The sequence below is a fragment of the Salvelinus namaycush genome, chromosome 20, assembly GCF_016432855.1.
Source record: "Salvelinus namaycush isolate Seneca chromosome 20, SaNama_1.0, whole genome shotgun sequence".
Taxonomy (NCBI): domain Eukaryota; kingdom Metazoa; phylum Chordata; class Actinopteri; order Salmoniformes; family Salmonidae; genus Salvelinus; species Salvelinus namaycush.
The window spans coordinates 33,677,905-33,693,781 of NC_052326.1; the positions used below are offsets into that span (position 1 = coordinate 33,677,905).

Here is a 15,877-nt window from a genome sequence, read left to right on the forward strand (position 1 = left end):
AAGCATGGGGGTGGAAACATCATGCTTTGGGGCTGTTTTTCTGCAAAGGGACCAGGACGACTGATCCGTGTAAAGGAAAGAATGAATGGGGCCATGTATCGTGAGATTTTGAGTGAAAAGCTCCTTCCATCAGCAAGGGCATTGAAGATGAAACGTGGCTGGGTCTTTCAGCATGACAATGATCCCAAACACACCGCCCGGGCAACGAAGGAGTGGCTTCGTAAGAAGCATTTCAAGGTCCTGGAGTGGCCTAGCCAGTCTCCAGATCTCAATCCCATAGAAACTCTTTGGAGGTAGTTGAAAGTCCGTGTTGCCCAGAAACAAGCACAGATTCAACTACAAAGACCAGGGAGCTTTTCGAAAGTTTCATAAAGAAGGACAGTGATTGGTAGATGGCTAACAATAACAAATCAGACATTGAATATATCTTTAAGCATGGTCAAGTGAATCATTATTACGTGGATGATTTATTAAACCATCCAGACACATCAAAGATGCTTTGAGCTGCAGACAGGAAGGAAACTGCTTAGGGATGTCACCATGAGGCCATTGGTGATTTTAAAACAACATTGTATTGACTCCACAATAATGACCTAAATGACAGAGTGAAAAGAAGAATACAAATATAAAGAATACAAATATTCCAAAACATTCAAGAAGGCATGAAAGTAAAACTGTGAAAAAAATTAGTAACTGCCTCCTTATTTGCAAGCAAGGGTGTGCTTGACATGGGCAACGACTGGGGAGTTTTTCAGGATGAAAAGAAACGGGATGGCGCTAAGCACAGGCCAAATTCTATAGGAAAATCTGCTTCAGTCTGCTTTACACCAGACACTAGAAGAAGAATTCACATTTTAGCAGGACACTAGCCTCCAACACAAAGCCAAATCTACACAGGAGTTGTTTACCAATAAGACAGTGCATGTTCTTGCGTGGCCAAGTTAGTTAAATCTGAATGAAAATCTATGGCAAGACTAGAACATTTCTTTCTAGCCATGATCCTAAACACCTTGACAGGGCTTGAAGAATTTAGAAAAGAATAATAAGAAAATGTTGCACAATACAGGTGTGCAAAGCTCTTATGAGACTTACCCAAGAAGACTCACAGCTGTCATCACTGCCAAAAGGTATTTCTAACATGTATTGATTGACTCAGGGGGGTGAATACTTATCTAATCAAGGTATATTAGGGTTATATTTAGTACTCATATTTAAAAAATAATAATCAAATCAAGTATTCTGTGTAGATTGTTGACAAAAAATGACAATTCAATCAATTTTAATCTCACTTTGTTACACAATAAAATGTGAAGAAATCAAAGTGGGGTGTAGACTTTCTCTAGGCACTGTAGAGGACCATAGAGGATATAGAAGTGTGTCTCACCTTCAGTTCAGCCCTCAGTAGAATCTGACTGTCAGGTGAGGCTCCATCCAGTCTCAGCCACTGATCCAGGACCAGATCTGGTTCTGACAGCAGCTCTCTGACTGGTACCACCAGAGAACCAATTGCCTGATCCCAAGCACTGGAGAGCTAGAGAAATATCAATAAAGTGTGAATTAGAAAATAAAAGGGTAGATTTGTGTGGATGAATTGCATTTAACAGAGACTGTGCAAGATTTTTTACAGTTAGTGACATTATGTTTTAATTAAACATTATCCATGTTTAGTGACTCCATCCTGAAGCAGACTGAACTCTCACCTTCACTATGAGAATCTCCTCTCTGGGGTCACGAACCAGGAAGTAAAAAGCCTCTTCCCATTGGGGGGAGTTGGTACGATCACATACCTTCAGAGAGACAGAGAAGTTGACTTTCACGGCAGATCCAATAACAAGTCATGCATTTCAGCTCTAAGGATACTGTCTCACCTTGGTTCTATATGTTGTCTCTCCCAGAACAAGCTCAGCTCCAGCCTTTGGCTCCTTCCCACTCTTCTTCAACTAGAAACACACAGAGACCACACGATACAACAGTCAAAACCAAACACTGATTGTGAGCAACTAGACAAAATAAACCATCAACATCTGTGCATAACCCATATCACAGCTGCAAAACTAGACAACAACACATAGCCAAAGTTCAAACGAAGTGGCACAGTTTCTGAGGTGAAGAGGTGTAAGGTGACTCACAGGCAGTGAGTGGGCTCTGTCCATGTAGACGAAGAGCAGAGCAGCAGAGGGAACAGCCTTGTTCTGGTAGGACTGGAGAGACTGCAGCTGTAGCACCTGGAGCATGGGATCACATTGGAATAAGAAACAGAACAGGTCATCAAAAAGTTAAAAAGTATTCAAATGAGAGTGAGATAGGTGGGATGGGGTTCTTAAATAAGGGGAGGTTAGGATATTGGAAAATAACACTGGAAAACTACAGAGAAGGGAGATGAGGTGTAAAATGAATATACATTGTAGAGACAAGTGGAGAAATAGAACTGACCTGATCCAGTCTGTCTGGTTGTGATACTGTTGGTACCCACTCCAGTACCAGGTGAAGACGACCTGACTTCACATCAGACAGAGTGTACCACTGGAACAGAAACACACATCATTCAGAGTGTACCACTGGAACAGAAACACACATCAGACAGAGTGTACCACTGGAACAGAAACACACATCAGACAGAGTGTACCACTGGAACAGAAACACACATCATTCAGAGTGTACCACTGGAACAGAAACACACATCAGACAGAGTGTACCACTGGAACAGAAACACACATCAGACAGAGTGTACCACTGGAACAGAAATACACATCAGACAGAGTGTACCACTGGAACAGAAACACACATCAGACAGAGTGTACCACTGGAACAGAAACACACATCAGACAGAGTGTACCACTGGAACAGAAACACACATCAGACAGAGTGTACCACTGGAACAGAAACACACATCAGACAGAGTGTACCACTGGAACAGAAACACACATCAGACAGAGTGTACCACTGGAACAGAAACACACATCAGACAGAGTGTACCACTGGAACAGAAACACACATCATTCAGAGTGTACCACTGGAACAGAAACACACATCAGACAGAGTGTACCACTGGAACAGAAACACACAGACAGAGTGTACCACTGGAACAGAAACACACATCAGACAGAGTGTACCACTGGAACAGAAACACACATCAGACAGAGTGTACCACTGGAACAGAAACACACATCAGACAGAGTGTACCACTGGAACAGAAACACACATCAGACAGAGTGTACCACTGGAACAGAAACACACATCAGACAGAGTGTACCACTGGAACATAAACACACATCAGACAGAGTGTACAGAAACTAAAAGTATTACACACATTGAGTGAGTCGATGTAAGAGAGTACAGCGGACATGATTTAATAATAATAATCATTTATTTAATTTGTAAAGTGCTTTTATCACACCCAAGGCTCTGAAGAAAATAATACAAAATAAAAAGTATAATTCTAAAAACAATACAAACACACAACATTGTATGCAGACAACAATCAAAGCTATATACACGAGTTGTCAGATCCGGTTGACTGGGAGAACAGAATTAACATAGTTCCTTGAAAGCTTTTCTGAACAGCACGGTCTTTAGCTGTACACGAGCAGAGAGAGATGTAAGCATTACCTGGTCTGTATACTGGGAGTGTATGATGTCTCTCATACTGATGTTACACCTGTACACAGGAGGGAAAAATACAGTCAGAAATCAAACACTTTGACAGGGAACAACATGGCTAACAAAAATACAGGACCCAACCTGGATGTAGACCAAATGGCATCCTATTCTCTACATAGTGCACTAATTAGTGTCAAAAGTAGTGCACTTTATATACGGCATAGGGTTCCATTTGGAACGCAGAGCAGCTCCTCTCACCTGCCCAGAAAGTCATCCTTGTCCATGTCTTCATCATACAGCTCTACCTGGACCTCCTGATCTGACTGTGGGGTCATCACCGTCTGGGGAAACACATCACATTGACTGTAACACTTAGAGAGGAAACTATAAGTAAACCTATAGAGCAGGAGTCATGACAGTCGTTGACAGACAACATGTCATAAATACTTCATATGAATATTGTGTAGAAAGTTCACATTTCTACTCCTATTCATCAGAAAGCAATAGATTGCATGAAACATAATTCCACAAAGAACAGTTTCCAGACTTTCCACAGACAAAGCCCCCAGTTAGATAAAAGAGAGACTACAGCGGATGCAGAGCTAACAATAGACGGAGCTCAGAACAATAGCCAAATTAGCCGCCATGTTGGGGTCAACAGAAACCAGAAAATACATGATAAATGTTTCCTTACCTTTGATGAACTTCATCAGAATGCAGTCCTAGGAATCCCAGGTCCACAATAAATGCTTGATTTGTTCGATAATGTCCGTTATTTATGTCCAATTAGCTACTTTGGTTAGCGCCTTTGGTAAACAATTCCAAAGTCACAAAGCGCCTCCACTATAATGTGACGAAATGTCCAAAAGTTCTGTAACAGTTAGTAGAAACATGTCAAACGATGTACTGAATCAATCTTTAGAATGTTGTTAACATACATATTGAATAACGTTCCAACCGGAGAATTAGATTGACTTCAGAAGAGCGGTGGAACGGACGTCCTCCTCATGTGAAGGCGCATGGTGAATGCGTGATCAGCTCGTGGCAGTGATTACTCATTCCTGTCTCCTTCGGCCCCCCTTCACATTAGAGTCATCAGACAAAGTTCTGTTGACTGTTGACATCTAGTGGAAGCCGTAGGAAGTGAAAACTCATCCATATCTCGCTGTAATTTCATTGAGAGCTTGGTTGAAAATCTGCCACCTCAGAAAAAATTCAAACAGGAAGTGGAACTTCTCAGGTTTTTGCCTGCCATATGAGTTCTGTTACTCACAGACATAATTCAAACAGTTTTAGAAACTTCAGAGTGTTTTCTATCCAATATGAATAATAATATGCATATATTAGCAACTGGGACTGAGGAGCAGGCCGTTTAATATGGGCACCTCTGTGCACCTTTCATCCAAGCTACTCAATACTGCCCCTGCAGCCATAAGAAGTTAACAAAGTTTAGTGGTAGCTTTTGGGATTAATTTGTCTGCAGGTAGAACGAGTGGATTACCGAAATCGATGACACCAACTAAACTGACTTTGAGGGATATAAAGAAGGATTTTATCTAACAAAACAACCATTCACGTTATAGCTGGGACCCTTTGGATTGCAAACAGTAAGTGATTTAATAAATCGCTATTTGTGAATTTATGACGCCTGTCCTGGTTGAAAAATATGTTGATGTGTGGCGCCGTCCTCAAACAATCACATGGTATGCTTTCGCTGTAAAGCCTATTGTAAATCGGACAATGCAGTTAGATTAACAACAATTTAAGCTTTTAACCGATATAAGATACTTATATGTTCATAAATGTTTAATATTCTGATTATTTATTTGAATTGCGCGCCCTCCAATTTCACCGGATGTTGCCGACAGGTGTCAAGATAGCGGAACGCCTAGCCTTAAGAATTTTTAAGCAACTTTCAAATAAAATATTTAAAATGTGTCAAATCATTTATTTTCAACTCGAAGGCAAATAAGGTCAGGAAATGTATGGGTCTTTTGTGGCATTGACATAAGGGATGACATCACAATGCCGATGATTTCAAGGATTCCATTTAACAGAAAGCTATTCAGATTAGAATTTCAAGTAAATTGTGTTGTTTTTATTGTTGAGATATATTAACAGATAGCGTAGGTATTAATGCATGTTTGGGTTGAATACAGGTTTTGTATCATAGTTGACATATTTGCAATTTAAAAGATGAGGACAAAGAGAGAGAGAGAGATACTGAGAAACAGAGAGAGAGAAAAAAGGAGGCGGCAAGGGTTGGATAGACAGAGAGAGGCGAGACAGAGAAAGCTAGAGAAGGATAGGGAGGGAAAGAAACATCCCAAAATTACCAAGAAAGAAAAGTTGAAGGATAGAAGGATGACGGAGCTAAGACAGAACACCTTGGAGAGAGCAAGGTGGGACGAGATTAAGAAAGAACAGGAGGAAGAGTGGGAGAGAGAGGAAGAGAGACAAAGGGAGGAGAGATAGAAGATGATGAAGACACAGATAGCCAAGCAGACCCGGATTCTGGAAGAGCAGAGACACTGCGAGATGAAGAGAGAGTGGGAGGAGGACCGGCTGAGAAAGCTGGATGCAGTCACAAACGAATAACAGGCAGACGTGGTCTAAACTATTAGAGTTTTAGCAACCAGGAAATGGCAGAGCGATTTCTGCATAGTGCAACTTTAAGGAGAAAAACAGAAGAAAATGTTACACACCTACTACAATAGGTACAAAAAGGAGACAAGGAGGTCTACAACTGGTGTTTGGGAAACTACGTTGGTGAGACCCGCGCAGAGCGGGAAGAAAAGAAGAGGACCAAGCTCCTGAAGACCGAAGCAAACCGACAGAAGGTCGAGGGGCAATGGCTCGAGTGGGAGAAATCCAAAGCCAAAAAGAAACAGATAAAGAAAATGCAGGAGAGGACCAAATACAATTGACTATGGAAAAACATCAAGGTAAATGTTAAAGCTGCATTATGTAACTTTTTGGGCGACCCAGCCAAAATCACATAGAAATGTGTGTCACTATTTCTATGCTTCCCGTTCTTAAGTTTCGTTTTTGTGTCTTTTACTTTCGGTTTGGTACACCAGCTTCAAAGACCTAAAACAAGGAAGTCATATTGAGACTTAACTCTCTTCTACAAATGAGCCCTGCACGATACAAAAACAAGCACATACAACAGGCAAGTATCGAAAAAAACGAATATAGACAATGTACACATTAAGATACAAAACACAGTCAATTAAAACCAACACATTCTTCATTATAAAAATCCTCTGTCAGCTGTCTGAATTGACCTAGGGCCTTCCAAGTATCCAATCCAAATGTCTTTTGGCGATTATTCCAAACAGGGTGCAAGGCAATTAGAGGCAGATTTACCTAACTCTGTAGACACCAAAGGACTAAAAACCAACTCTGTGAACGAGTTTGATAACTTGTCATTTGAAATCTTAACAGTAATGTTAGGTAAGTCTGATGCTTATGGAGCAGGGCTTTGTAAACAAAAAGAGCGTAATGATGTGATCTACGTGACTTTAAAGAGGTCCAGCCAACCTTTTGGTAAAGAATGCAGTAATGAAGAATAAAACTGTCTCCTGTGATAAAACGAAGAGTGCTATGACAAACTGCATCCAGGGGTTTAAGAGTAGTGGCAGCAGCACATTGATGAATAGTATCACCATAATCAAGAACAGATAGAAAGAATGACTGCACAATCTGCTTCCTGCTGACGTGAGAGAGGCAAGATCTGTTTCTATAAAATAAAAACACTTTAAATGTTAGATATTAACAAGCCCAAAATACAATATTTTTGGTTACGTGAAATATATTTCACAGCTGTTTAGATGGTACAGTGATTCTTTACACTATACTTGCTTGTTTTGTCACATAAACTGAAATTAGGCAAACTGCTAGAATTTTTGCACGCAGGAAATGGCAGAGCGACTTCTGCATAGTGCATATTTGAATTTAAGATTGGGTTTTGTGTCAACAGTCACTTGTGGACTCTACTACTGAGTTAAGTGAACGCATCAACTGTAATCAGGCTAGTTGTTGTACCTCAGCTATGTGAAAATACACTGTATTCATTCTAATTTACCCTTAACACTTCTCCCCTTCGGTGTTCTATTTTTCAGCTCTGGTGTTTTAGAAGACTGATATCTTCTTCTTACTCTTCATCGTATTCTTTATCTTTTGCTATACAGTACTATCAGCATTATTAATGACAAATTGCAATATTGTCACTTTGGCTTTGTTCCATATTCTGTTAGACAGGATGGATGGTTCACTTAATGACATGCCAAATATTGCTACTGAAAACCTCCATACCTCAAACATCTCGTTCCAGGTGGGGTTGAGGTTCTCCTTGATCACATGACTCTTAAACTTGACCCCTCCGATGTTGATCTTGACGTACGGGTCACTCTTGCCCTTCTTCAGGCCCCCCATCAGGTTGTCCTTGGCGATTAGATTCTGGGCCTCCAGTAGGTGGATTCTCAGCACACCCTAAAAACAAACACTAGTAACAAGACTGTACAAAACACAGCATTGTAGCATGAAAAACCTGATTCACACAATACATAGTATTAAATATCTTATTCACACAGTAAATGGTACTGCTCTGCTATGAAAAGCCAACTGACATTTACTCCTGAGGTACTGACCTGTAGAACCCTCTACAGCCACTGTGATTATTATTTGAACCTGCTGGTCATCTATGAACATCTTGAAGAACAATCTGGCCTTGACGGCCATGTACTCTTAGAATCTCTACCCGACACAGCCAGAAAAGGACTGGCCAACCCTCAGAGCCTGGTTCCTTGGCTCCTGCCTCACATTAAGCATCTCCAATCCAAGATTAAATCTAGAACCGGCTTCCTATTCCGCAACAAAGCATCCTTCACTCATGCTGCCAAACATACCCTCGTAAAACTGACTATCCTACCGATCCTTGACTTCAGCGATGTCATTTACAAAATAGCCTCCAACACTCTACTCAGCAAATTGGATGCAGTCTATCACAGTGCCATCCATTTTGTCACCAAAGCCCCATATACTACCCACCACTGCGACCTGTATGCTCTCGTTGGCTGGCCCTCGCTTCATATTCGTCGCCAAACCCACTGGCTCAAGGTCATCTATAAGTCTTTGCTAGGTAAAGCCCCGCCTTATCTCAGCTCACTGGTCACCATAGCAGCACCCACCCGTAGCACACACTCCAGCAAGTATATTTCACTGGTCATCCACAAAGCCAACTCCCCCTTTGGCCGCCTTTCGTTCCAGTTCTCTGCTGCCAATGACTGGAACGAATTGCAAAAATCACTGAAGCTGGAGACTCATATCTCCCTCACTAACTCGAAACATCAGCTGGCAGAGCAGCTTACAGATCATTGCACCTGTACATAGCCCATCTGTAAATAGCCCACCTAACTACCTCATCCTCATATTGTTATATTTTTTTTGTTGCTCCTTTGCACCCCTGTATCTCTACTTGCACATTCATCTTCTGCACATCTATCACTCCAGTGTTAAATTGCTAAATTGTAATTATTTCGCCACTATGGCCTATTTATTGCCTTACCTCTCTAATCTTACTTCATTTGCACACACTGTATATAGACTTTTCTATTGTTATTGACTGTACGTTTGTTTATTCCATGTGTAACTCTGTGTTGTTTGTGTCGCACGGCTTTGCTTTATCTTGGCCAGGTCGCAGCTCTCAAATGGCCTACCTGGTTAACTAAAGGTGAAATAAATTAAATTAAATAAAACACTGGCACACTGCTTCTCACCTCAGAGCCAAAGCTGGGCTTAGGGTTGGTGTGTGTGGGGAGTGTTCCAGGAAGACTGGGTTCCTCAGTGACCTCCTCAGGTACCTTCTCAGCTACCATCTCAGTAACTGTTACCCTCTTAGCCTCCTCTGGCTCTGGTACTGGTGCTGGGATAGAGGAAGGGCTGGGGGATGGAACACTGGGAGTGTCCCCTGAACTAGACCTGAGCAGACATGGTAGAAGAACAGAGAAATTGGTTAATCTTGTGTGTGTGTGTGTGTGTGTGTGTGTGTGTGTGTGTGTGTGTGTGTGTGTGTGTGTGTGTGTGTGTGTCTGTATTAGTACACTCTCATTTGTTCTACCTCTGCTGCACTGTGTCTCTCTCCAGTCTCTGTTCAGCAGTAGAGGCAGCTCGAGCTCTGGGTTGATCTGCCCTCTCCACATCAATCTCACACTTCCTGGGACACAGCACCTGTAGAAGAACAACACATTTAACTTGTTTGGGATAAGGGGCAGCATTTTCACTTTTGGATGAATAGTGTGCCCAGAGTGAACTGCCCCCTACTCAGTCCCAGATGCTAATATATGCATAGTATTATTAGTATTGGATAGAAAACACTCTGAAGTTTCTAAAACGGTTTGAATGATGTCTGTGAGTATAACAGAACTCATATGGCAGGCAAAAACCTGAGAAAAAATCCAAACAGGAAATGGGAAATCTGAGGTTTGTAGTTTTTGAACTCACCCCTATCAAATATACAGTGGGATATGGGTTATTTTGCACTTCCTAAGGCTTCCACTAGATGTCAACCGTCTTTAGAACGTTGTTTCAGGCTGCTCATGTGAAGGGGGGCCGGATGGGAGCTGTTTGACTAAGGGGTCTGCCTACAGCCTTGTTCTCAGTCACGCGCTTTCACTTGAGAGGTAGCTCTCGTTCCATTGCTTTTCTACAGACAATGGAATTCTCCGGTTGGAACATTATTTAACTTTTATGATAAAAACATCCTAAAGATTGATTCTATACTTAGTTTGACAAGTTTCTTTGACCTGTAATATAACTTTTTGAACATTTAGTCCGAATGGACCAGATCGCGCTTTTGGATTTGTTTACCAAACGCCCTAACAAAAGAAACTATTGGACATAAATGGACATAAATTATGGACATTATCGAACAAAATAAGCATTTATTGTGATACTGCGATTCCTGGGAGTGCATTCTGATGAAGATAATCAAAGGTAAGTGAATATTTATAATGCTATTTATGAATAATGTTGACTACCCAACATGGCGGATATTTCTCTGGCTGGTTTGGGCTCTGAGCGCCGTTCTCAGATTATGCTTTTTCCGTAAAGTTTTTTTGAAATCTGACACAGCGGTTGCATTAAGGAGAAGTGTATCTAAAGTTCCATGCATAACACTTGAATTTTCATCAACATTTATAATGAGTATTTCTGTGAATTCATGTGGCTCTCTGCAATATCACTGCATGTTTTGGAACTACTGAACGTAACACGCCAATGTAAAATAAGATTTTTTGATATAAATACGAACTTTACCGAACAAAACATACATGTATTGTGTAACATGAGTGTCATCTGATGAAGATCATCAAAGGTTAGTGATTCATTTTATCGCCATTTGTGCTTTTTGTGACTCCTCTCTTTGGCGGGAAAAATGGCTGGGTTTTTCTGTGACTTGGTGGTGACCTAACATAATCGTTTGTGGAGCTTTCGCTGTAAAGCATTTTTGAAATCAGACACTGTGGCTGGATTAACAAGAATTTTATCTTTAAAATGGTGCCTAATACTTGTATGTTTGAGAAATTTGATTTATGAGATTTCTGTTGATTTGTATTTGGCGCCCTGCAATTTCATTGGCTGTTGGTGAGGGGTTCCGCTAGCGGAACAGGGTTCTATAGCGCGGGGTTCTATAGCGCCTCCTACAGAGTAAGATAGTGTTTCTAAAGTACTGTAAGTGCAAGAGTGTGTCTCACCTTCAGTTCAGCCCTCAGTAGAATCTGACTGTCAGGTGAGGCTCCATCCAGTCTCAGCCACTGATCCAGGACCAGATCTGGTTCTGACAGCAGCTCTCTGACTGGTACCACCAGAGAACCCATCGCCTGATCCCAAGCACTGGAGAGCTAGAGAAAGATAAATAAATAGTGATTAGAAAGGAAAAGGTAAAAGGGTAGGTTTGTGTGGATGAATTGCATTTAACAGTGATTGTGCAAGATGTTTACAGTGAGTGACATTATGTTTTAATTAAACATTATCCATGTTTAGAGCCTCCATCCTGAAGCAGACTGAACTCTCACCTTCACTATGAGAATCTCCTCTCTGGGGTCACGAACCAGGAAGTAGAAAGCCTCTTCCCATTGGGGGGAGTTGGTACGATCACACACCTTCAGAGAGACAGAGAAATTGACTTTCACGGCAGATCCTGTTACAAGTCATGCATTTGAGATCTACATGTACGGTTTCTCACCTTGGTTCTGTAGGTTGTCTCCCCCAGAACAAGCTCAGCTCCAGCATTTGGCTCCTTCCCACTCTTCTTCAACTACAAACAAACAGGGATCAAACAATACAACAGTCAAAATCAAACACTGACGGTGAGCAAATAAAAAAAATCAAACATATAAACATTTATGCATAACACATATAACAGCTGCCAAAACTAGACATCAACCTGAAGCCAGAGTTCAAAAGTTCAAAATAGCTCAGTGACAGAGGTGAAGTGGTGAAAGGTCAGAGGTGACTCACAGGCAGTGAGTGGGCTCTGTCCATGTAGACGAAGAGCAGAGCAGCAGAGGGAACAGCCTTGTTCTGGTAGGACTGGAGAGACTGCAGCTGCAACACCTGGAGCATGGGGAGAAAAGAGTTCAATCACTTTGAAATAACATCAAAACAGGTGGTTAAAAGGATAAAAACGAGTAATAGAATGAGAGAGAGATGGTGAGAAGGGGTACTGAGATAGGGAGAGGTGAGGACAGGGCAAAAGTAACACTGGAAAACTAGAGAGAGGGGCACGGAGGTGTGAAAAATATATAAATTGACGAGACAGAACGGAGGGAAGTAGCACTGACCCGATCCAGTCTGTCTGGTTGTGATACTGTTGGTACCCACTCCAGTACCAGGTGAACACGACCTGACTTCACATCATTCAGAGTGTACCACTGGAAAAGAGACAAGAAACCACACATCAGACAGTGTACTAAAACTAATACACATTATACAGATGAGTGTACCGACTACCGATGTAAGCGAGTACAGACATCATTTAGTACACGAGCAGAGAGAGATGTAAGCATTACCTGGTCTGTATACTGGGAGTGTATGATGTCTCTCATACTGATGTTACACCTGTACACAGGAGGGAAAAATACAGTCAGAAATCAAACACTTTGACAGGGAACAACATGGCTAACAAAAATACAGGACCCAACCTGGATGTAGACCAAATGGCATCCTATTCTCTACATAGTGCACTAATTAGTGTCAAAAGTAGTGCACTTTATATACGGCATAGGGTTCCATTTGGAACGCAGAGCAGCTCCTCTCACCTGCCCAGAAAGTCATCCTTGTCCATGTCTTCATCATACAGCTCTACCTGGACCTCCTGATCTGACTGTGGGGTCATCACCGTCTGGGGAAACACATCACATTGACTGTAACACTTAGAGAGGAAACTATAAGTAAACCTATAGAGCAGGAGTCATGACAGTCGTTGACAGACAACATGTCATAAATACTTCATATGAATATTGTGTAGAAAGTTCACATTTCTACTCCTATTCATCAGAAAGCAATAGATTGCATGAAACATAATTCCACAAAGAACAGTTTCCAGACTTTCCACAGACAAAGCCCCCAGTTAGATAAAAGAGAGACTACAGCGGATGCAGAGCTAACAATAGACGGAGCTCAGAACAATAGCCAAATTAGCCGCCATGTTGGGGTCAACAGAAACCAGAAAATACATGATAAATGTTTCCTTACCTTTGATGAACTTCATCAGAATGCAGTCCTAGGAATCCCAGGTCCACAATAAATGCTTGATTTGTTCGATAATGTCCGTTATTTATGTCCAATTAGCTACTTTGGTTAGCGCCTTTGGTAAACAATTCCAAAGTCACAAAGCGCCTCCACTATAATGTGACGAAATGTCCAAAAGTTCCGTAACAGTTAGTAGAAACATGTCAAACGATGTACTGAATCAATCTTTAGAATGTTGTTAACATACATATTGAATAACGTTCCAACCGGAGAATTAGATTGACTTCAGAAGAGCGGTGGAACGGACGTCCTCCTCATGTGAAGGCGCAATGTGAATGCGTGATCAGCTCGTGGCAGTGATTACTCATTCCTGTCTCCTTCGGCCCCCCTTCACATTAGAGTCATCAGACAAAGTTCTGTTGACTGTTGACATCTAGTGGAAGCCGTAGGAAGTGAAAACTCATCCATATCTCGCTGTAATTTCATTGAGAGCTTGGTTGAAAATCTGCCACCTCAGAAAAAATTCAAACAGGAAGTGGAACTTCTCAGGTTTTTGCCTGCCATATGAGTTCTGTTACTCACAGACATAATTCAAACAGTTTTAGAAACTTCAGAGTATTTTCTATCCAATATGAATAATAATATGCATATATTAGCAACTGGGACTGAGGAGCAGGCCGTTTAATATGGGCACCTCTGTGCACCTTTCATCCAAGCTACTCAATACTGCCCCTGCAGCCATAAGAAGTTAACAAAGTTTAGTGGTAGCTTTTGGGATTAATTTGTCTGCAGGTAGAACGAGTGGATTACCGAAATCGATGACACCAACTAAACTGACTTTGAGGGATATAAAGAAGGATTTTATCTAACAAAACAACCATTCACGTTATAGCTGGGACCCTTTGGATTGCAAACAGTAAGTGATTTAATAAATCGCTATTTGTGAATTTATGACGCCTGTCCTGGTTGAAAAATATGTTGATGTGTGGCGCCGTCCTCAAACAATCACATGGTATGCTTTCGCTGTAAAGCCTATTGTAAATCGGACAATGCAGTTAGATTAACAACAATTTAAGCTTTTAACCGATATAAGATACTTATATGTTCATAAATGTTTAATATTCTGATTATTTATTTGAATTGCGCGCCCTCCAATTTCACCGGATGTTGCCGACAGGTGTCAAGATAGCGGAACGCCTAGCCTTAAGAATTTTTAAGCAACTTTCAAATAAAATATTTAAAATGTGTCAAATCATTTATTTTCAACTCGAAGGCAAATAAGGTCAGGAAATGTATGGGTCTTTTGTGGCATTGACATAAGGGATGACATCACAATGCCGATGATTTCAAGGATTCCATTTAACAGAAAGCTATTCAGATTAGAATTTCAAGTAAATTGTGTTGTTTTTATTGTTGAGATATATTAACAGATAGCGTAGGTATTAATGCATGTTTGGGTTGAATACAGGTTTTGTATCATAGTTGACATATTTGCAATTTAAAAGATGAGGACAAAGAGAGAGAGAGAGATACTGAGAAACAGAGAGAGAGAAAAAAGGAGGCGGCAAGGGTTGGATAGACAGAGAGAGGCGAGACAGAGAAAGCTAGAGAAGGATAGGGAGGGAAAGAAACATCCCAAAATTACCAAGAAAGAAAAGTTGAAGGATAGAAGGATGACGGAGCTAAGACAGAACACCTTGGAGAGAGCAAGGTGGGACGAGATTAAGAAAGAACAGGAGGAAGAGTGGGAGAGAGAGGAAGAGAGACAAAGGGAGGAGAGATAGAAGATGATGAAGACACAGATAGCCAAGCAGACCCGGATTCTGGAAGAGCAGAGACACTGCGAGATGAAGAGAGAGTGGGAGGAGGACCGGCTGAGAAAGCTGGATGCAGTCACAAACGAATAACAGGCAGACGTGGTCTAAACTATTAGAGTTTTAGCAACCAGGAAATGGCAGAGCGATTTCTGCATAGTGCAACTTTAAGGAGAAAAACAGAAGAAAATGTTACACACCTACTACAATAGGTACAAAAAGGAGACAAGGAGGTCTACAACTGGTGTTTGGGAAACTACGTTGGTGAGACCCGCGCAGAGCGGGAAGAAAAGAAGAGGACCAAGCTCCTGAAGACCGAAGCAAACCGACAGAAGGTCGAGGGGCAATGGCTCGAGTGGGAGAAATCCAAAGCCAAAAAGAAACAGATAAAGAAAATGCAGGAGAGGACCAAATACAATTGACTATGGAAAAACATCAAGGTAAATGTTAAAGCTGCATTATGTAACTTTTTGGGCGACCCAGCCAAAATCACATAGAAATGTGTGTCACTATTTCTATGCTTCCCGTTCTTAAGTTTCGTTTTTGTGTCTTTTACTTTCGGTTTGGTACACCAGCTTCAAAGACCTAAAACAAGGAAGTCATATTGAGACTTAACTCTCTTCTACAAATGAGCCCTGCACGATACAAAAACAAGCACATACAACAGGCAAGTATCGAAAAAAACTAATATAGACAATGTACACATTAAG

General features: G+C 41.3%; 1 protein-coding gene across 1 annotated transcript in view; it reads right to left on the reverse strand.

The window, feature by feature from the left end:
• Positions 1–15,877, reverse strand: part of LOC120064772 — a 99,904-nt gene that overhangs the window by 41,211 nt on the left and 42,816 nt on the right. Inside the window, exons 38-54 of the mRNA XM_039015376.1 lie at positions 12,921–13,003; positions 12,672–12,720; positions 12,444–12,533; positions 12,121–12,216; positions 11,846–11,917; positions 11,676–11,762; positions 11,355–11,501; positions 9,722–9,831; positions 9,381–9,582; positions 7,910–8,094; positions 3,859–3,996; positions 3,610–3,658; positions 2,434–2,523; positions 2,130–2,225; positions 1,869–1,940; positions 1,701–1,787; positions 1,385–1,531 (exon numbers count right to left, since the gene is read on the reverse strand). Of these exons, the coding sequence (XP_038871304.1) occupies positions 1,385–1,531; positions 1,701–1,787; positions 1,869–1,940; positions 2,130–2,225; positions 2,434–2,523; positions 3,610–3,658; positions 3,859–3,996; positions 7,910–8,094; positions 9,381–9,582; positions 9,722–9,831; positions 11,355–11,501; positions 11,676–11,762; positions 11,846–11,917; positions 12,121–12,216; positions 12,444–12,533; positions 12,672–12,720; positions 12,921–13,003 (1,800 nt within the window). The remainder of the gene's footprint in view (positions 1–1,384; positions 1,532–1,700; positions 1,788–1,868; positions 1,941–2,129; positions 2,226–2,433; positions 2,524–3,609; positions 3,659–3,858; positions 3,997–7,909; positions 8,095–9,380; positions 9,583–9,721; positions 9,832–11,354; positions 11,502–11,675; positions 11,763–11,845; positions 11,918–12,120; positions 12,217–12,443; positions 12,534–12,671; positions 12,721–12,920; positions 13,004–15,877) is intronic.